Raw genomic sequence first — 22,459 nt, 5'->3', positions numbered from 1 at the left:
TTCATGATCTACTCAAGTAAAATGATATGTGAGGCAGGTAACTTCACATTTTCTGTGCTTAAGAGTTCAGCATGAGACCTTCATTTTGTCTCTGAATGAAAAATCCTCCAAACACAGACATTATTTAATCTTTAAATCAAGCCAACACAAATCTCATCTGATGATATCAATTCCACCTGAAAAATCAAGACTACCTTCCCACCATGTAACATCTTTTCCACTGTGCCACCGGCACCCTTTGCCTGCACTAATTATGGCAGCAAAAGACACAGCATGCCCAACAGTAGTGAGGAGGCATTTACTGGGCACAACTGAATTCATCACATTAACAAAAACTCCGGCAATTAAATCAGTCACCAGTAGGACTTATTTACCTTATCGCATTAGCTTGAGGAAGACCTAGTAAGCATTTATGAAGGAAATCAATTATTCAGCAGGCTTTTCATGCCTCCTTTAAATATTACTTCCACACATGCCTTCCCATTTGGATATCAAAGGTCCTATATCCTCTGAAGTATTAAGAAATGGATGAGAACATATTTCTTTCTTTGTAACTCTTGAGAAGCTCTGTTTTCTACTGAGATCCATGTGACACATCCTTCTGTGTGAGCTAACCTCAGAGGCGAGCAGAATGCTGTTCCATTTGTAAATGCCTGGGTCTAAGCCTGCATGTGAGCAACACACAGGTTAGCATCTCTTACAATGGTCAGCAATGGTCTGCAGTCCAACAAAGAGCCAATGGCAACCATACAGCCCCAGTGCAGCTGGCACTGGTCTGTCCCAACCATTCCGTACCTTGGTTTCCAGCTCCTTTTAAGTGAGTGCACGCAGCTAGCATGGCAGTATTGTCAGAACTATATCGTTACTGCTATGGGCACAAGATCACAAGAATTTCAGTGTAACTCTGCTGTTGCTTAGGGTGTTCTGTTATGCAGGCGTATCTGAGTAATAATTCAGAGCTAAGTTTTTTTTCATAATTTATTAGCAATTCAAATAAAACTGCCTGAAATAACAAAAGCATGTCAGCAGGTAAATGGCTATGTGCTAGGAGAGATAGGGGCAAAAATTAATCAGTACTGTTTTCTGTACATAGACAAACTGCATTGCTGTCAGCAAACACATACACAGTGCTACCCTGGCACTTTCAAATTCCCATATTCCTTGTTGCTTTCATCACAACCGTTCTGTATCTGAGTTGTCGGTCTTGTGCTTCCCAAGGGGATGCAATGGGCATATCAATCTACTTATGGACATAATGATATATAATATCAATATATGACACCTTCTATTATGTACAAATATGCATATATAACATATTAATAGCTGCATGTGCCATTTGCAATACATCTACGGTTTGTCCACAGGACAGCTGGCTTCTAGACATTTCAGGTATATATATAAGGGACCAGAATAATGGCCAGGTGGGGTATGGGAACTGGTAATGGTAAATACTCATGACAACTGACAGAGATCCGTGTTGAATAATGGGCATTCATTTGTAACCTAGTGAATAAGACACCCATAAGTTGATACAGCAACACCCTGCAGCCTTACAGAGTCAGCTAGATGAATTAGTTCTCAAACTGTAGGACTTTCCTTTCCATCCATGTAATATGAATGAACAGGAAAAAAAATCCTGCATTAAGCACAGTACTCTCCATGACAGATCATGACTCGCACTAGCTTAAAGCTAGCACAGATGTCTGTCCACTGTACTGGGGACATGACCTTAAATGACTATAAAGCAGCTGAGGGATTTAATATAATGGGGAAAACAGAAGCATAAGTATTTCATCAAAGAATGTTACTGAGGCAAAATCTAAGCATATAATCAGCTCAAAACCTACAGGCCAAGACATACATGTTATAAGAGAAACAAGTGCTGGTATCCCATTAAAGATCTCTTTCAGATCTTTCAGAGCCATACATGTTGATTGCTGAACTTCAAAGCCTTCAGAAAATCTCTTCTGTGTGTCAAACTTTGTGATTTCACAAAACCATCACCCACAGTTTTCAAGGCCCATTTTGAATCCTAAACCTACCTGCCTTTTGGCAAAACCTTAACATACGTATTGTAAGTATCCTCTATTAAGACAGAACTAAGAAATGCCCAATGATCTCCATAAGGTGATGCCAATAAAAACTCAAATAAATAAATCTGAACTGTTATGTTTGTACCTTCCCATTCCCTGTTAATTGACGTGTACACTGCAAATGGTGAACTAAGCATAGTTAACCATCTTTTCCCATTCAATATATGGTCATACAAAACGCGTGGCTTCAATTCTAGTTTGAAATGCTGTTACTAGAAGCATGGCTTTATGCTAAGTGAGCAGTAGGGCTGTGAAATACCTCCTGCAGTGCTCTCCTGCAGAAATTCAGGCGCACTCAAATTACTTCAAGTAGACTATTTTAAATTAAAAATGTTAAAATACAAGAAGCAAATTTAACTGAAATATTCTATTATTAATAAGAATAAATACATTGTTAATGAAAAAATAAAGCATGTAGTAAATCAAATTTTCTGGCAACATTGTTAAGAAAGGCATTAGGTCAAATGCATTTTTAAACTTACTGCTGATAGAGGATTTATACAATAGCCATTTTTCAGCTCCATGGAACAGAGTTATGCGCTTGCAGACTGTCTGTATTTTTACAGGCTGGAAATGTCAACCTAAGAGTACAATTTCAAAAAATAAAGTCCCCATCAATGTTGTGCCCCAAGTCACTCTGTGCATTTTTGGTCCCAAAATTCATGTTTCTCTGTGATAAACTGGACATATCCCAGGGTGAATTCATTAGCTGCACATTGGTGCATAGCTCAGCTCTCGGGCTGGGCAGTGCAGTAGTAATTCACTGCTGCAGCCCTGTCCCAAGTGATCCCACAGTGACTCTTGAGTTTCTAGGAGGTTCTATCCAAACATACACATGCATATACTTTATTCTAACCCTATCTGAATAGGCACATACTTCTCTGGCTCAAATGCCAACCTGGCATGTGAAATAAAGCAATAATCCCCTTCTAAGTACAAGCATATCTGCTAGGACATAGAGTGGACAGGATACAGACACTACAAAATGCAGCACTGCTGCACAGGACTGATATACATTGCTTCTAAGGCTTAAGGTTTATACACATTCATGGTTTTGGCCAGAAACTTGTTAGTATCAGCGTTCTGTTGATTCAGTCTCAAGAAAAATAAACCATTTCATCTTGTCCTAAAGGACACTGTGGTACCACAGGGCTGTGCAAAGCACTGGAGAAGCTCAGCAATTTGTCCTACAGCTCCATGCACTACAGACACACAATATTCTCCAGAACGAGCTCCTGTCTGAGCTTTCTGTCAGCCTCCCTTTCAGTTTATGAATAATAGACAGAACTTCATGGCAAAAACCAGTCTGCCCAGTGCTTGGGAGGATGACTTCTCTTGAAGAAGAAGAAGACTTCTGCTAACACTTCCCCCTGGTATCTGCCTGAACCACATCAATAAGTGATAGGAAATTCTGCTGGCAGCGTTAAGACATTTTCTCAGCAATATTTAAGCTGTTTGGTGTCTTTTTTCCCCCCCAGATCTTTAGGATTAAAAATGTACCTTTTTTGTTACAAAAAGGCAGACAAAAAGTGGAAACCTTAGACACCACTCGGTCTATAGCAACATGCCCATACTGTTCTATTTCCAGCTTTAAAGAGTAAAATTCACCTTAAAATGTTATACATGTGAATATTCCCACTAGAAATAACAAAACACAACACACAGAGGTGTATTTTCTACTTACAACAAAATCTTGGTGGAGATGATTTTCCTTAAAAAACAACACAAAACTAAACCCAGGAAAGCAAAACAAAACCACAAGAAATTGCTTACTTCAATCCTGAGGTTAATTGGGCTGCAACATAAATATTGTTTTCTATGGGTGGGAGGGGATTATTTGCTGAGATATCTCTGTTTTTGCAATTTTCTCTTGGCTTCACTTGGAGGCACGTGCAGACCCCTCGGAGAGAATGAAGGAACATATCTCACACAGAAATGTTTCTTGTCTCATCGAAATAAAAATGAAGTATTGCCAATACTGACAAATTGCAGCATACGGGATTTAGCATAGAAGGTCAAATGAGACAGCTTCAGCTGCTCATCCCTACTGCTAAAGACAGATCAATATATACCTAATATTGCCTCCTGCTACTCACTGCATCAGAGGGGGCACAGTGGAAATCAGAATAAGTCCATTCTGCACCTTGCTTAAAAGGCAGCGAGCTGCTTTGCTCAGACAGTGATCATACACTCTTCAGGCTGGGCTCTAATCTCATCCATTTTAGCAGTGGGAGCAGTTCTTGTTCCCAAAGGGAAGAGTTTGTAGGGCTGCAGCCACACTACAGACGGTAATGTCTTCTACTTTCATCTGCAGGTTCTTTTAAAATTATGCTTCAAGCTGCCCCAGGGGAGGTTCAGGCTGGATATTAGGAAATACTACTACTCTGAAAGGGTGGTCAGGCACTGGAATGGGCTGCCCAGAGAGGTGGCGGGATCACTGACCCTGGAGGTGTTCAAGGAACGTTTGGACGTTGTGTTGAGGGACATGGTTTAGTGAGAACTATTGGTGATGGGTGGATGGTTGGACTGGGTGATCCCGTGGGTCTTTTCCCACCTTGATGATTCTATCATTCTATGATTCTGTGCACCCCGCCTCACCGTTAGAGCAAAAATATTCATCGTCTCAGCGTTATTTTGCATGCCACATAGTGATATAGCAGGTTGGCTTTCATTGCAATTATCCATCTACAACGATATGATCAAAACAGAATGAAAAAGGAGATGAAATTTGGTTTCTAGTCCCCTGCCACTGAGAAATATCAGATCAGAAAATGGTTGGCTAATTAGTTATTTGTGTGCAGAAGGAATAGGCACAGAACCCTCGGTAAACGTCAAGAAAGTAACTGGAGTGCTATTGCAAATAGAATAATAATAATAATAATAACCACCAGAACCTACAACAATTAATCAAATGAGAATACTCAAATTGTAATAATGAGGTAGTTAAATAAACCGTTATGAAAAAGAAAAACATTTGGGTTGTTTTCATTCTACAGCCTTCCAAATGTTTCCCTGTACCAAGAAGTAATTTTCAGCTTTCCTTTCCTGCAGGGCAAAAAAAAATAAAATAAAAAATCCTAGAAGCTGAGGTATAACAACAACAACAAAAAGACCAAACACATTTATGTATTTTTTAATCAGAAGTGATTAGGGCTATGGTTAAATGAACCCAGAGGCTATAACTATCTGAATTATTCCTAAAGCTAGGGAATAACACACCGTATCTGGGACTAACACACCTAGTATAATCAGGTTGTTACTGTTAGAATAATTGTCGACACATGCAAATCAGTCAGTTTTTTCATTGTAGCAATTGTGCCTCAGAAGCTAATCAAAGTGAGATGAGCCGGAGGTTCTTTTATGAAGTATCTAGAGGAGGTTTTGGCAGTAAAACTCCGTCAAGTTTCTGTACACGCCAATTCTTTGCAACTGCGCTTCCAGCATAAGCAGCTTCTCCCACTGCAAATCCTTTTGCTGCTTTTTCTTTCAAGCTGGGGTCTGGGTAGCTCTCAAACACAGAAAAAAAACCAACCGTAACAGCCCAGCAGATTCACTACAGAAACACCACTGTTGAACACAGCCATGAGGCAGCACATTTCTACAGTTTCAGCAGGAGATATTTTTCTAAGGGACAAACAGAAGAGGTGAGAATTGGCTCACCACTGTGAAGCATTAGTCTCTCTGGATCAATGCAACTGCTGTTGCACTGCGGACCCTACAGCCAGGAACCGGGCTGCTTCCAGCAGTGGATTACTTTGACCAGCTGCCACAAAACCTCACTTCTGTCCCAGCAAAATCTTCGTAGAGTCATAAAGCCCTCCTAATTGAGGCAGGAGAGGAATGAGCCTGGGTTGCAGCGAAGGTTTACAATCATGGGATGCAAAAAACTGTTTGAAAGATCCACTCCTGCCTCATTAACATCTATTAACTTTGGGACTGTCTCGTAAGGAAGGAAGGGAATTAATGTTTCTGCAAATTAATTTCCAAAAGGAAAGCATAACGAATTAATGAATATGCTGAATAATCATTTTAGCACAGTTTATGTCCTGTGCCAATCTTAGGCCTTCACAGTATCGATGCCATTCACAGCAGATGTTGGTGTATCAGGGTTCTCTGTGCACCGTATCATATTCCTTTCATGTTCACTTGCCTCTTTTGTTGCCTTCTTCTTCCCTTTTTCTCATTGGAACACTGCAAAGAATTACTCTCTAGTATCAACTGGGAAGAGACTGGGACTAGGCTATCCCAGAGATGGGGAATAACTCCTTGCCACTCTGAAAATAGTTGAAAATTCAGTTTGTCACAGGTCATCTTCCCTTTTGCCAGAGAAGCAAGCCATACCTAGGATGGCTTCCTTTGATACTAAGCCTGAACAGCTGTTAACTTCCTGTTAATTACAGCTCATTGGGAAGTGAAGAATCATAGAATGTTCACAAATGACACAAGTGGAATGAACAGTGCCTAAATCTGAACACTTTCAGGACACAGACACACGGGATCACAGAGACTGTGGCTTTTGGTAGTCCTCAATAATTGTTATTTGTGTGACTTTCCTCTCATCCTTTACTACATGTGGTCATTTTTACCTCTTCGGTGCTGGAGAAAATGCTAGGAAAGAGTGCCAGAACTATGAATTTTGTATGAATTAACAATGAAACACTCTCTTGATTTGTATGGGGGATCCTACCTAGGAATTTGCAAGAGGAAAATATGTGAGACATTTTTATCAATCAAAATAAAATAACCACTCCTAGCAGAAGACTAAATTATGATCATCAGAGTGGTAGGATGATGCTCGGAACTTTTCCTAGGAAAGAATTTGCCCAGTATTTATGAAATATATATATATATTTAATTAAAACCTGGGAAGAATGAAGGGAAAAAAAAGGAAAAAAAATAGAAGTCAGGAAAGTGAGGTAGGAGGTTTTAGCCAAAACAATGCAATTCCAAATAAAGAAAAATTACTGAATCTTATGAGTTGTTTCCGAGTTGAAAAAGACTGCAAACACTGCTGAATGAACAGTTGCTTAAAAGTCAAAGAGACCTTGAAAACACAGTAGCTCTATGAAATCTATTCCACTACAAAAATCTGGATCATAGCCAGAAAAAGCAAAAAAATAAAATAAAATAAATAAAAAATTAACAAGAGAGACTTCTTCTCAAAAAAAATAAGTGCAGACTAACAAACTGCAACCTTGGAATCAGCAGAAAACATTAGTTAAAGATGTGAAAAAGATGCCTCGAAGGAAATGCGTGCCTAGTCTGTCAAGGCAAGGTCAGCAGAGATAAAGTGAAAGCTTCTGAACGAGGAAGAAGGAGAAATGGAGTCTATCTGGAGTTGATCTCTCAACCAGAGGTGTGAAGTGCTGCAATGAAGAGCACATAACTGCAGAAAAGAACAGACCCAGCAATTAGCATTTACAGAAGAGCGATCACATCAATCATGTGGCAATTTGGTATGCCTAAGTAACTCCATGAGGGAAGAATTTCATTATAAAGGCCAGATTCTTCCAACAGAGTAACTTGAAGCGGAGTCCTAATTTCATGAGATTTCTCTTCTAGGAAAATACAATTAGGGATCCCTTGGCTGTATCAAGTGTTGAATCCAAAATACCTACAAAAGAACATGTACTGCTATGCACGAGCACAAGCATTTTCACTAGATTTTTTTAGCTTAACAACAAAGGATGAAGAGAAAAGACACTACTGTAAAAAAGAACAAAATTTAACATACAATAAATTGACCGTGCAATAAGTAACAACTCGGAAAGAAAATCTGTGAAGAAGCTGATACTGCGAGAAAAGTAATCGAAATCATTTCCTGTGCTGACAGAGCTGGGCATTCCTGAGTTGGCTGAGCTTGCACAGGACTCATTTCTAAGATTCAGCTGTTTCTAAGGCAAGCTCTGTAATGCAGGAGATGATAGCAGAGCAATAATGTTCTGCTGACTTAGAAAAGCCTCCACGTGGCTCTGAGTTTCTTGGCAGGTTGTGGCTGGAGGCCTGGAAAGAATACAGCCCCTCTCCTGCTTCTTTGCCCCCCGTCCCCATCCACTGCACAGCTCTGTACCCCAGCTCTGCTCAAGCTGTATGCATGTAACAGCTAATATAAGACATGCGGCTGGCATGGGTTCCCTCTGCAGAAACTCATTTTGGTAAGATGCGGTTCGGTTGCTAATCCTGTGAGTGTTTTGAAGTATTTGACAGGCACAGTGTGGAGTGGCAGAGATCCACACCAGAATCCAGAGTTCCCTCAAGTCAAAGGAAAACACGGATCCTGGGAGCTGGGCTGAACCCGATCCAGGCAAGAGAGCTGGCTTGAATCTTGTTTTCTCTCACAACAGAGCACAGCCTGAGTCATTATTTATAGCCTCTGCTGTATGTGAAGCTGACTCCCAGAAGTGTATTTCATGTTTCCAGTTCACAATAATAACTGAATTAATAACTGACATCTCTTAGAGAGTGCTTGTTCAACAGGGAGAGCTGTGCAAACCCCTGGTACCCTCAGCCTCTCCCGTCGTCCTCCAGAGCCCCACGTGCCATTGCAGCTGCAGGTTCCCATCAGCCCCCACGCACCCCATTACACGTGCTTCAGTTTACACATCTCCCATTTTGCTTGTGTTTCTGTAGCTGTAGGCTGGGAGTCTGGGGGAACAACTTTATCTAGGAGGTCAGACAGTTTCATTAACCCATCTCCTGCCCTTACCATATTGCTGCCAGCTCTGAAGACCAAAACATCAACACATCTCTCCCCTGCTGCCACCAGATCCCTGCAGCAGGGAGCTCAGCAGAAGCTACAGCAGCGTGCTGGAGATTTGAGTTCCTGCTGGCACACTGTGCTGGGAGTAGGAGGTGGGCAATGCAAGGCTTCTGCTGTCTCAGATTCTTATGTGACTGACCTGAATGCTACCTCTAGGGAGAAACTGTGTGGAACTCCTAGCCCAGCCAAAATATTCTCTGTTCTTCATATAGACTTCATATAGATATGAGAATCACTCTACATAAGCATTACTTTTGGAAAATTATGTAGAGGTATATATGAAACAACCTGTGCTACACTGAAGTCCTAATGAAAACAGCATCCTTACATGAACATGATGATGATAATTTTATGAGAACATCTAAGTGATAAATATACACAAAGCCCGACTTTATCTGAAAGAGCTAAAAATTCTTAAAAGGCTTTATAAATCATTGGAGAGCCAACAAATTAATATCTTTGTTTCCACAGAAACAGAACTTAACTAATTCCATGAAGTATGTCACTCTGGTATTATTGTAGCAATTAATATGTTTTTCCTTTTGGTCCTTTAGTTTATCTTTGTTTAAAAATAACTGTGTCTGTATAGGAAAACAGACTGTCTTGATGCATTTGTATAGTTACGTAGGCCTGAGGAATTAATATCCATTGACTTAAAATACCTTCTAGCCTTGTGGCATTCAATAGCGAAGAAGGAAGTGGTAGGTGAGAAATTCAGTAGCACATGTGATAGTGTGAAAATATGTTATTCAAGAAAAAATTCACATGACTGCCCAATCCAATAACATTAAGAGAAAGGCATATATATTCCTGGCTAACAATAACAAAAAATACATTTCTTTTCCAGTTGATTTTGAAAACATTGTGCACTTCATAGGTGCAGGTCTTACAGAAGAAAATTAATTCTCTTTCATTCTTTGTTATATTAGACTCTCACTGTAATAATGAACTCCTATGTAATAATAAACTCCTAGCCGAGGTTTATTTGACTGAGTACACTGAACTATACAAAAAAAACCCATGTAATTACTTTCTGTCGCAGATGTTGAAGCACACTGGGATATCTTGCCGTATCTTTTCCTTTACTTCAGGCCGCTCGCTTTGGTTTGCCTAACTCACTGTCTTTAATGGCCATGACAAATGAAAAGGGAAGCGTGATTTACCTTTTCTGATCTCTATGAATCAGATTCTCAAGCACTCAAGCTGTCCAAATGCACTTTAAAATCCATGGAGCACCCTCCTACCTGTCTGGCCCTCGTCACTTTTCAAGATTGTGTATAACCATGTCTTAGTTGTTTTATTTATAATGTCATCAAGTCTAGGTTGTTACATTTGTTATAGGTTGCTGTGCTGATTTGTTTTCTCTTTCTGCCAGTGCCTCCAAGGGATGCTAGAGAAATGAAATACTACTTTTCACTTGTTGAACAAAAACATTAAAAGTCAAATACCACGCTCAGTTGTATTTACTCATGGGATATGCACTATAACACCCCCTCTCTTACTGACGTTTCTGCAAAATACATTTAAGATGTAAATATTAACAGAGAAGAATACTTAAAGAAATTAAGTTCTGCTGGTTAGTCTGCAAAGCATATGAACAAGGTATAGCATGATTGAGAAAATGGCCCTTATATATATTTCAGCATATAAAGTACAATCTGAGAAAGAAACCCTGTTTTTCAACTATATAAGAAATGAAAGGATATAATATACAAAAAAAAAAAAAAATACATTATTTGCAAAAAGGTGAGTTGGTGCTGAACACTTCCCTGTAATGGAGGCTACAAAGCATCTTTTTTGTTAGAGTGAAGTACAGTGTGTGCATCTCAATGTACTGCTTACCACAAGTATATACAGCCCAATTATTCTATTATGTTCATCACCATTATCGCTGTGTCCCTTCCATATGTACTTTAAGCAACATGACAAATGCATGTCATTTCAGGTATCTGCTGGCCAATGATGGAAAGTCTGAAGAAGTTAGAGGAAAGAACTCCACATAAGTATTTGTTTATGACACGGGAAAGACTTTCAGTAGGGGTGATGAGAATGAGTATTAAAAAGACAAGAAATTTAAGAATTATAGTTGTTTAACCTGAACTGGACACAGTGATACCTACTCATTTAGTCAAAGCTATTTATCTTCTAAGCATTATTATGTCATAGTTACTCTACACTATTTAGCCCTGCATTGGATGCCCAACAGTTAAACTTCTCATAGACATTTCCCATGTAATTAGGGATCTGAATAGTTTGCCAGCCTCTTTGATAGCATAACCACACTGTCATTATGGGATAAATTTTAGTGTTTCAATTGACAGAAAAAAATAGAGACATCAAGACCTTAAGAAAAATATGTTTGCTATTTTGTTTCCTGAAACGACAGAAGCTGAAAAGAAAACACCTAAATGTTAAATTAACAGCTCATTCAATGGGTTACGGTTATGCAATGATTGAAGTTGTTATGGGCTTTTCTTCCTCTTTTTCTTATAAGTAAAAATCTCAACTCTCTAACAGTTTTCATGAGTTGAACTCACTTAACAAAACCAACATGAAGCTATCATAGAATCATAGAATGGCCTGGGTTGAAAAGAAGCACAATGCTCATCTTGTTTCAACCCCTCTGCTATGTGCAGGGTCGCCAACTACCAGACCAGGCTGCCCAGAGCCACATCCAGCCTGGCCTTGAATGCCTGCAGGGATGGGGCATCCACAGCCTCCTTGGGCAGCTATGGAAAATTAAGACAGTATTGTTTTCCTTTTTGATTTACATAGGTTTTAAATACGAGTTAACTTAGCTTCCAGGGCCAGAAGAGACTTTTAACTACTCAGTTTTGAAGCTGTAAGCCTTGTGCCTTACCGATACAACATTTTCTCGTATTAGCCCTGAAGCATTATCATACATACTCTGGCTGCTTTTTTTTTTTTTTTTTTTTAATGTAGAAAATGCCACCGATGACCCAGGGCTGAACCTCCAGAGAGGACAAGCCTCAGGCAGATAGAACTCTATTGGAAATTTCCCTTTTGAAAGTAAAAGAAGGAAACATTATTCTGACAGACCTGTTAAAGTAGGTAAATGTGTAAAAGTTCTCTGGAGTTTTGGAATTTGGAATCCAAGGCAATGCTATGCTAAGTACTGCCCAATGGAGCTACCCCAAGTGATCATACAAATAAAAATTACCTACCTATATGTAGAGTAAGCATGCGGGTCTCTATAAGCATATTTACCTAGGGCATAACGGTCATAAAATTAGGAAAGCCAGTCCCTAGCAATTCATGTTAGACCCAAGAATGGATCTCCAGGCTTACTGCTGCTTAACAACGTGTATAATTTCACTCTTACTCGGAAACTATTTTACAGAAATTGGCATCCTTATTACTAAGTTAATAGAAAAATTCCAATTGAACTCTACAAGTGTATTTTCCTATTACAGTAGCATTGCAGAGCTCCATTTAGTAGAAATGAGTGCTTAGGCCTTCTGACAGTTTCCTTACTGGACTTGAATTTCACTCCAAGAATAACCATTTGTGAGTCTGAAATAAATTGGAGTTCTTCACTCCTCAACGCACACAGACTGGGGATGTTTTGCTGCTGAGTAGTGGCTGTAAACATGTACCAGAAGCTGTGAGATGAAATCCTACATCCAGATTCACTAGGAATTTTGCCACTGAATTCAGCATGTCCATGGCTCACTCCATATTCTGGAGACTGCAAATTAATGAAATGGAGCCATAACACTGGCACTTCATATCTTCACAGCAAGGCAAAAAGCTTTGGAAGAAGAACTCTAGTTTCTCTTTTCCAATCAGAAACTGAATGCCAGACAACATCTAATCTGTTAAAGAGCTGCACCTGCTTCAAAGACAGAAGTCCTGAACTCCACAAGAGCAAGAATGGTTTAATTGGTGCTCCTGCTTGGTGACAGGATTCTAGCCTAGACATGTTATTGGTCTCCCTGGCAAGTTTTTATTTGAATGCTCAGTTTTCCATCTTTTGATCTCTTATAAAAATAACACTGGTTGCTGGAGTTATAGTCTTTCCATATCACCAGTACAAATAAATTTCTTTCAAGGCATCACTGAAAACTGTTGAAACTACACCCAGACATGCACACACAATCTAACTTGGCTGACTTTAACTCAAGAATGCAGTGGCCATAAAATACTAACTGAATTTCTACCACCCCTTCCCTGTCAACTTGCCTCCTCACGCAGCATCCCCTGTTTGATAGCCAACTTATTCTAATCAAGATAGTCTTCTTCCAGAGGCAAAATCCTGCTTTCTTTGAAACCAGAAGAGAACAGTAATGACAAAGTGAGTTATTGTCAAGATCTGGCTTCCACTGCAAGCATAACTTGTGACTGATATATCCTATTGTTGTATTTCCTCAAGAAGATCTGCAATATTGTTTAGTCAGTGACATGAAAAATGCGGCCTATAATTTCACAGTTCACAGTCATTCATTCTGAGTGCTGACATGGTTGAAATCATAATGTGGCATAATATTGTTATGTGAGATAAAGACAGAGGGTGTAATTAAACTCCTCTTAAATGTTACATTCATCCTTATTAATCAAGAATTTTAGATTCTTAAGGTAATATCAAGGGAAGTTAAAATTAGTTTTTATGGCTTATTTGATTACATGGATACAGAGGTTCTCAATTCTATCACATACAGCTTTAATATCAACATATTAAGTATGATTTATGCCAACACAGTAAAGCAGAACAGAAAATTTTAAGAATACAATCCTCTGACAGCCTTGTGTTAGAGGCTGGCTGCTGGTAGATAGGTTCCCTTCAAAACTCTGAATTACTGCTTTGATTCACAGCAATTCTCAATCTCTGGATTGAGAATTTTAGGGCCCTTGCTTTAGGCAGATTTAAAATTGAAAATTTTCTCATTGCTGGGCTTTCTTTTATTGTGCTGGTGGATGAGAAAAAAACAACTGTAAGAGCTGTCTGTTCACATATGTTACTGTTAATGTTTCCCCTAAATCTTGGCAGCAGTTAGGAAGAACAAAAGTTTTATGATGTTAGTATGGATTAGCAAAAGAGAGTATGGGAAGGTTGCCCCACCTCCCTGCAAGGCAAAAGCTGGGATATCAAAACATCAACTGGTTACATGGGATTGTCCTTAAACACTGAAAATGAAAGCATGCAAAATCAGAAAACAAGAGAATAGGGTTAACATCTGCCCTAATGCAGAGACAGGGAATATCAATAAGAAGAAGGGAAAAAAACAAACGAGCAATTGTGGAAACCTAGAGCTGCTTACCAAGATAAAAGTATGAAGCAGTTTGGGATCCTAGGTACTTCCCAAGGTGTTAAACAGGAGGTTCTGACAGGTTGGCCCTAAATTAAACCAGGGAATTCCCACGAGTAATAAAAGGACTGAATAACAGACTTTGGGGAGCAAACTCTCAACGTTTGTTCACTACTCTGAGGAAGAGAAGGACCCGCAATAGAGTAGCTCTGACACTGGAGGTAATGGGTTAAAGTGGCTTTCCTGAGCAGTCAGTGTAAGATCCTGCCCACAGCTTCTTTAGGATCATGTTTCCAGATTTTGCAGATGTTTTAATCCTCTCAGCACTGGGATTTCACTCCCTTTTACTCTCTTCAGTCTGATCTCAGGAACTTCCACCAGAGATTCTGATTTATCAGCTGCTTCCACCACATTAATTCAGACTATTATCTGTTTGAGCAATGCTGGCCAGCTGCAAACTGTGTGAACAGGAGAAAAAGGGCCTGGTTTTATTCTTGAGCCACTATCAGTCTTCCAGAGTTATACCAGTCTGGTCATGTGTGTGAAAGGAGAGCAAAAGAGGTGCAGCACCACTTTAGAAGCAATTTTGCTCCCTCGCTGTCTTGTTGTAGGCCTAAAGAAGAGTTTGTTGAATGGGGAAACAGGGGCATGCTTATTTTGTTTAGTAAACAAAAGGTGGAAATCTCTTTGGTCAAGAAACTACCGAAAAAAACCAAAAAACAATTTATTTCCCTTCAGATATCAATAATAGAATAATTGGACCTATTTATCACTGTGATTAACAAGACTGCTGGTACTCACATATTCAGTAAATTTCAGTAAAAAAACTGTTCTGCAGCATGCCGTCAAGCTAATTATTGATCATTGAGTACTAAAACTATGGTGGTAGTTGTGTGTCATGATGAAATTGGCACCTCTCCTTTTCAAGCATTGCTTGCCTGCCCCAGTACATGCAACTCTCTAGAGTCAGTGTTTCTGTGTTTCAAAATCTGGTACACAAGACAGAAGAGGAAAAGTTTTGCTTCGAGTAGCTTCCCTCTCTACCTGGCACTCCTTCTAACTTAAATGAGAAAGGAAAAGAAAAACAATTTCCACTGCCCAATATACAGCAACTTCAGACCTAGAGATGTGCTACAAATTCCCAGTGGCTGGGTTCAGGCAGGTCATAAATAAAACTGCAGAGCCAACTCAAGATGCTCTTGGGTATAACTTACAGTGAAAAACTCTGGTGCTGCATGCAGAAAGAGTGGCTCAGCCATTCATTTATAACAATAGAACTATTCTTCTGTCTGCACCAGGAAAAAACAAATCTCCTGTTGTTAGGAATCAAAGTCAAGTCCTTCAATACTCTAGGAGATATATTTAACAATGACTAAGCATGCTACTTCATAAGGTTCACTGCTTACAACTTTCTATCTCTCATTATATAGTCCTGTATGTGATGGTAGTGTATTCCACAAAGCAAGTCTGTTGACCTCTATCTGCAACAAAAGCACTTTTAAAAGGCATGACGTGAAACAAAGTATGCAAAATTGATCCCTCAGATATTGACTGAATAGATTATTCGGTGCTTCCAGAAGCCTCTTACATTATGTGGAGTCAGCTGGAATCAGGTGCAGATAAAAACAATTATAGACACATATAAATACATATCTTGCATAAACCACTTCAGATATTTATGGCTGTCTTTCTTATTCCCATGAAACTCACTGCAGTTTGGGTTCTGAGTTCTCCAGCTTCAAATGCTATATTTAAATTCTACTTAATGAATTAGATATGCTTTAGAGCTATAATAAACTTGTGAAGATATCTCTGAAGCATTCAGTCACGTTGCTTACTGAGAATAAATACTGCAATAATATATTTACATAAATAATTTAAAATCCAAGAGCACAGTAGGTAATAAAAATACATTGCCATGATAAGCCATGAAACCAGAGAAGAATGTTGATTTAATTAAAAATTATAAATAAGATGCAATAAACAACTTATTTACACATAGTTAAAAGCCTAACTACTGAATATCATGGAGTTCTTGAATCCAAAAAAGGAAAAAATACTTAAACCAACCTCTCCTCACAGACAAAATATTGAGGACCGTAACTGTGTTTAATTAAGATCTACTGTTAATAATGGATTTCAGAGAATAAGGCTCTTCTTTTAATTTCCCAAGGTGCAAAATGTTATTAAATTTGGCCTTTAACTTCTCATTGACATGTACACTTGAAACTTCTGATTAAAATTTCAGAGGTTGGGAAGAGGCACCCAAAATTAAACTATTAAATCTGGCACAAAAATAACAGTGATCCCTGATTAAGAAATCAAATTTCAGAAACTTCATTACTGTTCTATTAATAAATTGTTGGGTTATAATTAAAATGGGGCCTGCTGGATTTCCTTCTTTTTTTCCCTTAATTCTAGAAAAGTTGGAAACAAGAGGGAATTAAACACTTTAAAAAATAGGTTAATGAATCTAAGAAACGTGATCCAAGTTGAGCAAGTTCCTTTTCTTTCTGGCAGCAATCACAGAGGAATAAATGTTATTTCCCACCCAAATATAAATCCCCTGCTTCTGTCTGATTCTTTCTTTCTTCAATATCCATTTTCTAGAATTCACTATAGGCATTGCAGCCTTTTCAGAGGAAATCACAGCCCTGGCTATAGTCGCAGAAGTCAGCATTAACCCAGTTTTAGACAGGTATAATTTAGAGTAAGATTAAACTTGATGCCTACATTATATATGGCTGGTCAATACGAGCATGTGGTTCTTGTTTCCAGGATGATGTTTCTAACTTGAGTATCTTTGAAATGCTAACATCAGTACATTAAAGAGTTGATACTATGAAAGTTCATTGCTAATTTTGCACAGAACACGTAGCATGCTGTGTGCTTTTGAGCCTTGGAGTCATGTTTTGTTCACTAGAATATATTTTTGCCAGCTTGTCTGAGCTTCTAAATGAAATTCTTTCTCAGACTACAAAAACACATCAAGCTAAAGAGTGAGAATGAAAATTGCTTCGGAAGTACAGCTGTCCTTAGGAATTTTTCAAAGAGATAAATACTATGAATTGATTTAGACATGGGAAGTTCAAGACATAAATTCAACCTACAAGTGGACATTGGCACCAAACGTTTCAATGCACTATTGATGGTTCTTGAAATGCATTTATGCTATCATATCTACTAGAGTAACCAAATCTGCTGATTACAAATAGACATCATTCCCTTCTACAAATTTTACATAGAGAACTAATGAGAAATGATGTTGCAGTTAGACAGACCTCAGTTTATATCAGCTGAAAGTAATGAAAAGTAACATTACCAGTCCTCTATTGTTCTTTTGTTTGTATGCATCTGCACAGTTTGAACAGATACATACTTTGTTGCAGTGATGGACATTGCTCACACAGTGCACACAATCAAAATCTGATATTCATTGCCTCTTGTAGACACACAGCATTGCTTGCTCATGGTCATTGATATTTAGTGTAATATCTTATTTAAAACTCTGCATTTTGTCTGCTTGGCCTTTATTTTACCAGTGTAATCACAGTAAGGACACTGGTGATATAACAGCAGATTCTGAGAACTGTGTGGTTTGATATGCAATCTCCATAAACCCAGACCAAGGCCCACACTCCAAACACATCTACCCGTAGAAACTTGAAGATAAAACCTTTCTGCCAGACCCAAACTAGTGAGCACATTTGGCCTTCATACCCTGCTCTAACTGCAGATGCTGTTCCCGTATACTGCAGTCTCCCTCTGTCACTGCTAGTAGCTTTGTAATTCAGTAATACCAGCACATTTAAATAATATCGTTTTAAGCTTTTCTGTTATTTTAGCAAAAGAAGGCCAACGACAATTAAAGAGTAGTACACTCACCTGATAGTCTGATGTTGCAAAGTATCTGGATCAGTGGCATTTACTGTTAACACAATGCTGCCAATAGGGATGTTCTCTTGTTTTGTCACTGTCATTGGGTTTGGGTGGAAAACAGGGCCTTCATTCACATCCTCAACGGTGATCTGAACTGTTGCTGTGGAACTGGGACCGTAGGCTATGTCTGGAATCAACGGGTCTTCATTTTCTACTTTTATCAGCAATGTGTGAAATGCTGAAATCTCATAGTCTAAAGGCTGTAAAACAAAGAGAGTACTTAACACTCACTGCTCATACCCCACTCCTGGAAGCTTTCAGGAGACAAAATTAGCCAGAAAAGGACAAAAGCATTTATTGCATCTGATATTTAGTCAGGAGTTTAGCATTGGACATGCCAATAATTATAAAGTGCCTCTTTATATATCAGCAGCGAAAAGCAAAAAATTCACCATGCCTACAGGGTAACACGCATAGGCTGCTCCTAAAATTTTCCTAATGCCTTGATTTCTTTATACTCACAGAGTTCATAGGAGTTCGGCTGTTATTTTTAAATGGCTCCATTTGAGTTTTACTACTGGGGAGCTGACCAATCACACTTGGTGAAAGATTTAGATGTTTCTCTATTTAAAATTGTATACATTTTTTCTGTACCTCAAACATATAATTCCCGTACATACATGCTTGTTTATGATGTAGTATGCATTAATTGAACAGAGCATCATACTTGATAGCTATGTATGATAAATACCATCAGACTGTTTTCTCAGCTCCTACCTTGAAACCAAAAGACTGCCATGGAAAAATATTCAATTACTTTCAAGTACTGAAAATGTCTCTTCTGTAGTCAAACACGGAAAACGTTCATACAGGCAGCAACCAGGACTTCTTTTTTTCAATTATTTTTTAAAGCATTTAAAATAGGATTGTCTTCATACAAAGCTGATATATTTTTTTTCGTAATACTTTAGAAATGTGGGACCAGAGGGAACCCTCCAGTTTAGCCTGAAGCCACGTCCTTTACTTCCCTGGCATCTGTAGCACATGTGCTTTAGCAGAACAAAACGTGGCACTTGAATTCTAATTGTAACCTCAGTCACAAAAAACTCTGCATTGTAAACTCTTACTATTAGTGAATTGTGATGGTTACCACAAACAACTGGTAGCAACAGGCAGGTTGTTATCACTAAAGAAGCAAGGTTACTGTAACAAAAAGGCAGTTATACATATTGGCTGAAGGAAATAAGGGCTGATGGCTGTCTTTTTGAGAAACTTATCCTTGCTGTGCCTTCTCCCACACAGTAAATCCAGGGGATGAAATTTAACAGTAATAATGCAGTACAACAGCAAATTATCCTTACTTTGACAACAGAGAGCATTCCCTCATTAGTCTGGGGATTGGTATGGATTTCAAAACTCTGCCCTGGATTTCCGTTAATAATAGTGTAGACAGCTCTCCATGCTCCAGTTGCTGGGTCATCTCGGTCACCAACAGTTAAGTTTACTATTACTCCTGTGACTCCTTCCTTTACTGTGGCCTGAAACTACAAAGATAAAAAAAAAAAAAAAGAGGAAATTGTTAATATTTCCAATTATTGACCACACCCACACATAGTATACAAGCCAGCAGTAATTATTTACCACAACATGAGAAAAACATTGACTGAAACCGTGTATTATAGGCTCTATATAATACATTATCACCCATGAAATATAAGGTAGCACATTATTGCTCTGCGTTCAGTGGACAGCAGATAAACAGCAATGTGACAGGACTCAGACTTTGGAAGATTCTGACCATAAAAAGACTGTTCCTCTCATGCTGTTGGAAAAGTGAATCCTGAAAACAGATGCAGTGTTGCATGGGTACAGATGCTACCAGAAGGGGAACTCCACTCAAAACTAAGCAGAAGAGATAACTGACTAAATAGCTCATTCTTGCCCTCTCACGTAAAGTTGTCTTGCATTTCAGATGACTATTTTTATAAAGTTCCTCATCATTATTATTTTTTTCACTATATTGCAATCAATACATGAAACATTTGTCACCAAAAGTGTTCCAATACCATTCTGGAGCTGAGGACGGTTGCTTTAAAATTTATAGTTGGATCTTCTGCTATCATTCTGTCTGCATAACTCATAGGCAATGTTTCCCCTTTCAGTAGAAGAGTTGTTTTATGACCTTGTGTAGTTTGTTGTGCTAGTCAGTTGGCCAAGCCCTATGCAAGAAAATTCTCTCTAATTTGCTTTCCAGTGAAACAGTGTATAACATCATTGTTATTTAAGTAGCAAAAACATTGAGCAAACCATCTGAAAAGCTTGCAAGGGTCAGAGTTAATAACACTCCTCACCTTTCAAGCACTTTCAGCTGACACGCTAAAAGGGCTGTATGCAACAGAGATAAGATAATACCTGCTATACAGGTGGATAAACTGGACTGATAACATACCTAATCCTCAGAAATGCTGAACATCAGCAGTACTATTATAGATCATACGGAAATCTTAGCATTTCTGGGGATTAAGCCTTCAAAAGTCCAAAATTACAAACTTTAATGACAGGAATAGGCTTTGCCACCCCTGCTCATTGTCAGTGACAATGTTTGATATGTCACTCAAGAGCACAAATCACCAAAATGACTTCATCATCTGAATAGACTAAATGTCTCTTGCTCTGTCTTACAGACCACATCAAGTCAGAACACTACAGATTTTGTGAGAATGCAGAATCTAGAAGATGGTATTTTATTAATATATAGAGGCTTCAAAATCTGGACAGATAGTAGGTAAAATGTATTTCCTGATAGTAAAGTAGAGGAGACAACTATGTATTTTACTGTGTTCAGTTATCTATTTTTGGTTTCTTCCAACAAATTTGACTTATATTGCCAAGCTTTTTTTCAATTTAATGGTGTAATTTGAGTGTATGTATTCAATTCAAGCTTTCCAGCCTCAAATTTGATGTTATAAAAGGATGACATTAATGACTGGCTATTTCTATCTTCTTTGGTGCATTTAACAAAGAATTGAAAGACTCTTTTGATTTCAATAGTTAATATGTAACAGGTTGTGACTGAGCTTTGTTTTGGACAGATCATTAAGTTCATTTGCAGTTTAATTAACTTTAAATGACAATATAACAATATTTTCATTTGCTTTGAAGTGAAATCAAAAGAAATCTCTATTAAGAACCTTGAAAATAACAGAGGAATGATTACCGAGATTGGTAAAGATTGGTAAGCTCAGCAAAAATGCTGTCACTGGAAAGCACATTTGGATATATTTAACTCTAATTGAAAATAAGTGATTGGTCTGATCTTTCTGTATTATTTCCTTTTGTCTCAGCTTGAGCACGTATAAAACAAGACACTACTCAGAATTTTTCCAAATGACTGTCCAATACCAAGCAATTCCTATTTTGCTATGTAATATGGTGACCAGATTTCAAGGATGTTAATCCTCAAGAATCTTAGATCTGACAGGGCACCCTCTGCTAAGCCTTACAGACCTTCTAGTCCTGTCCTTAGCAAACTAGTCTGATTCAATGCAGTGTTCAGTACTCTCTGGATCATGGTGGGAATAGTTCAACATGTTTGGGTTAAATAATTTAAAATCTGCCTATTTTATTTAGATGCATAATCGAGAAGGCAGAGAGAGAAACTTGATGTGCTTACCCTACCAGTGCAAGACTGTGATGGAAAAGGTTTCCACAATGTGCCACCAAGCTCAAAAAAAACTTCATGTCATTTTAAGGGTATCTAATGCAAAGATATCTCAGCTGATATTGGCTCTCTTCTGCACTCATTTTCTTTTTTTGCCAGGAATTGCTCTCAGTAGCTTCAGTTGCGGTGAATTAGCAATTCAGAAAGGACACACAGTGTTGCTGAGGGCAAAAAACTGCAGAGATTATGACACCTGCAGATCAAGGAACTGACAATATCTATAGGCAGAGGCTGTGCCAAGATGGATCATTCCAAGTATAGTGGTACGATCAGCCCTAGCATCCTCTGCATTTTAGAAATGACCATACAAACACAAGGGGTATTTGAAGCTGTCTGGAATTTATACTAAAATCTGTTCAAGATGGATGAAAAAGGAGAATGATCCAATCGCAGAAGTTATCATATGGGTCTATAGAAGGCGAAAAGCGTAATAAATCACAGATTGTGATTCCAAAAGCTAAATATCTGCTGTGAAACAGAAAAGCACAGAAAAATAAAGGGTATATTATCTTCAAGGTGAACTCTTTTGCCTGTTCAGTCACCTTTTTATAAGAAAAAAATCTGCTTCCTGATATTCAGAAAAATCTGCTATATTTATACAAGCTCCCTTTCAAAAACAAAAGCTAAGAAGGAAATTTTAATGAAAAGACAAAAATAGGAATTAGATTTGCAGATAGGGAAAAGATAACTACAGGTTCATCATATTTCAAAATGAAGGCTTTACATTCTTAGGGCTTAA

General features: G+C 38.4%; 1 protein-coding gene across 7 annotated transcripts in view; it reads right to left on the bottom strand.

Annotated features, from left to right (window-relative positions):
• CDH13 (cadherin 13) overlaps positions 1-22,459 on the bottom strand; it is a 432,936-nt gene that overhangs the window by 35,298 nt on the left and 375,179 nt on the right. For all 7 annotated transcript variants that reach the window (NM_001396286.1, NM_001001760.2, XM_015292521.4 and 4 more), the window contains 2 exons: positions 19,361-19,543; positions 18,006-18,259 (listed from right to left, as the gene is read on the bottom strand). In NM_001396286.1, coding sequence (NP_001383215.1) covers positions 18,006-18,259; positions 19,361-19,543 — 437 coding nt within the window. The remainder of the gene's footprint in view (positions 1-18,005; positions 18,260-19,360; positions 19,544-22,459) is intronic.

The sequence above is a fragment of the Gallus gallus genome, chromosome 11, assembly GCF_016699485.2.
Source record: "Gallus gallus isolate bGalGal1 chromosome 11, bGalGal1.mat.broiler.GRCg7b, whole genome shotgun sequence".
Classification (NCBI taxonomy): Eukaryota; Metazoa; Chordata; class Aves; order Galliformes; family Phasianidae; genus Gallus; species Gallus gallus.
Note: the sequence above shows the minus strand (reverse complement) of the source record. Positions and strands in the feature narration are given on the sequence as shown.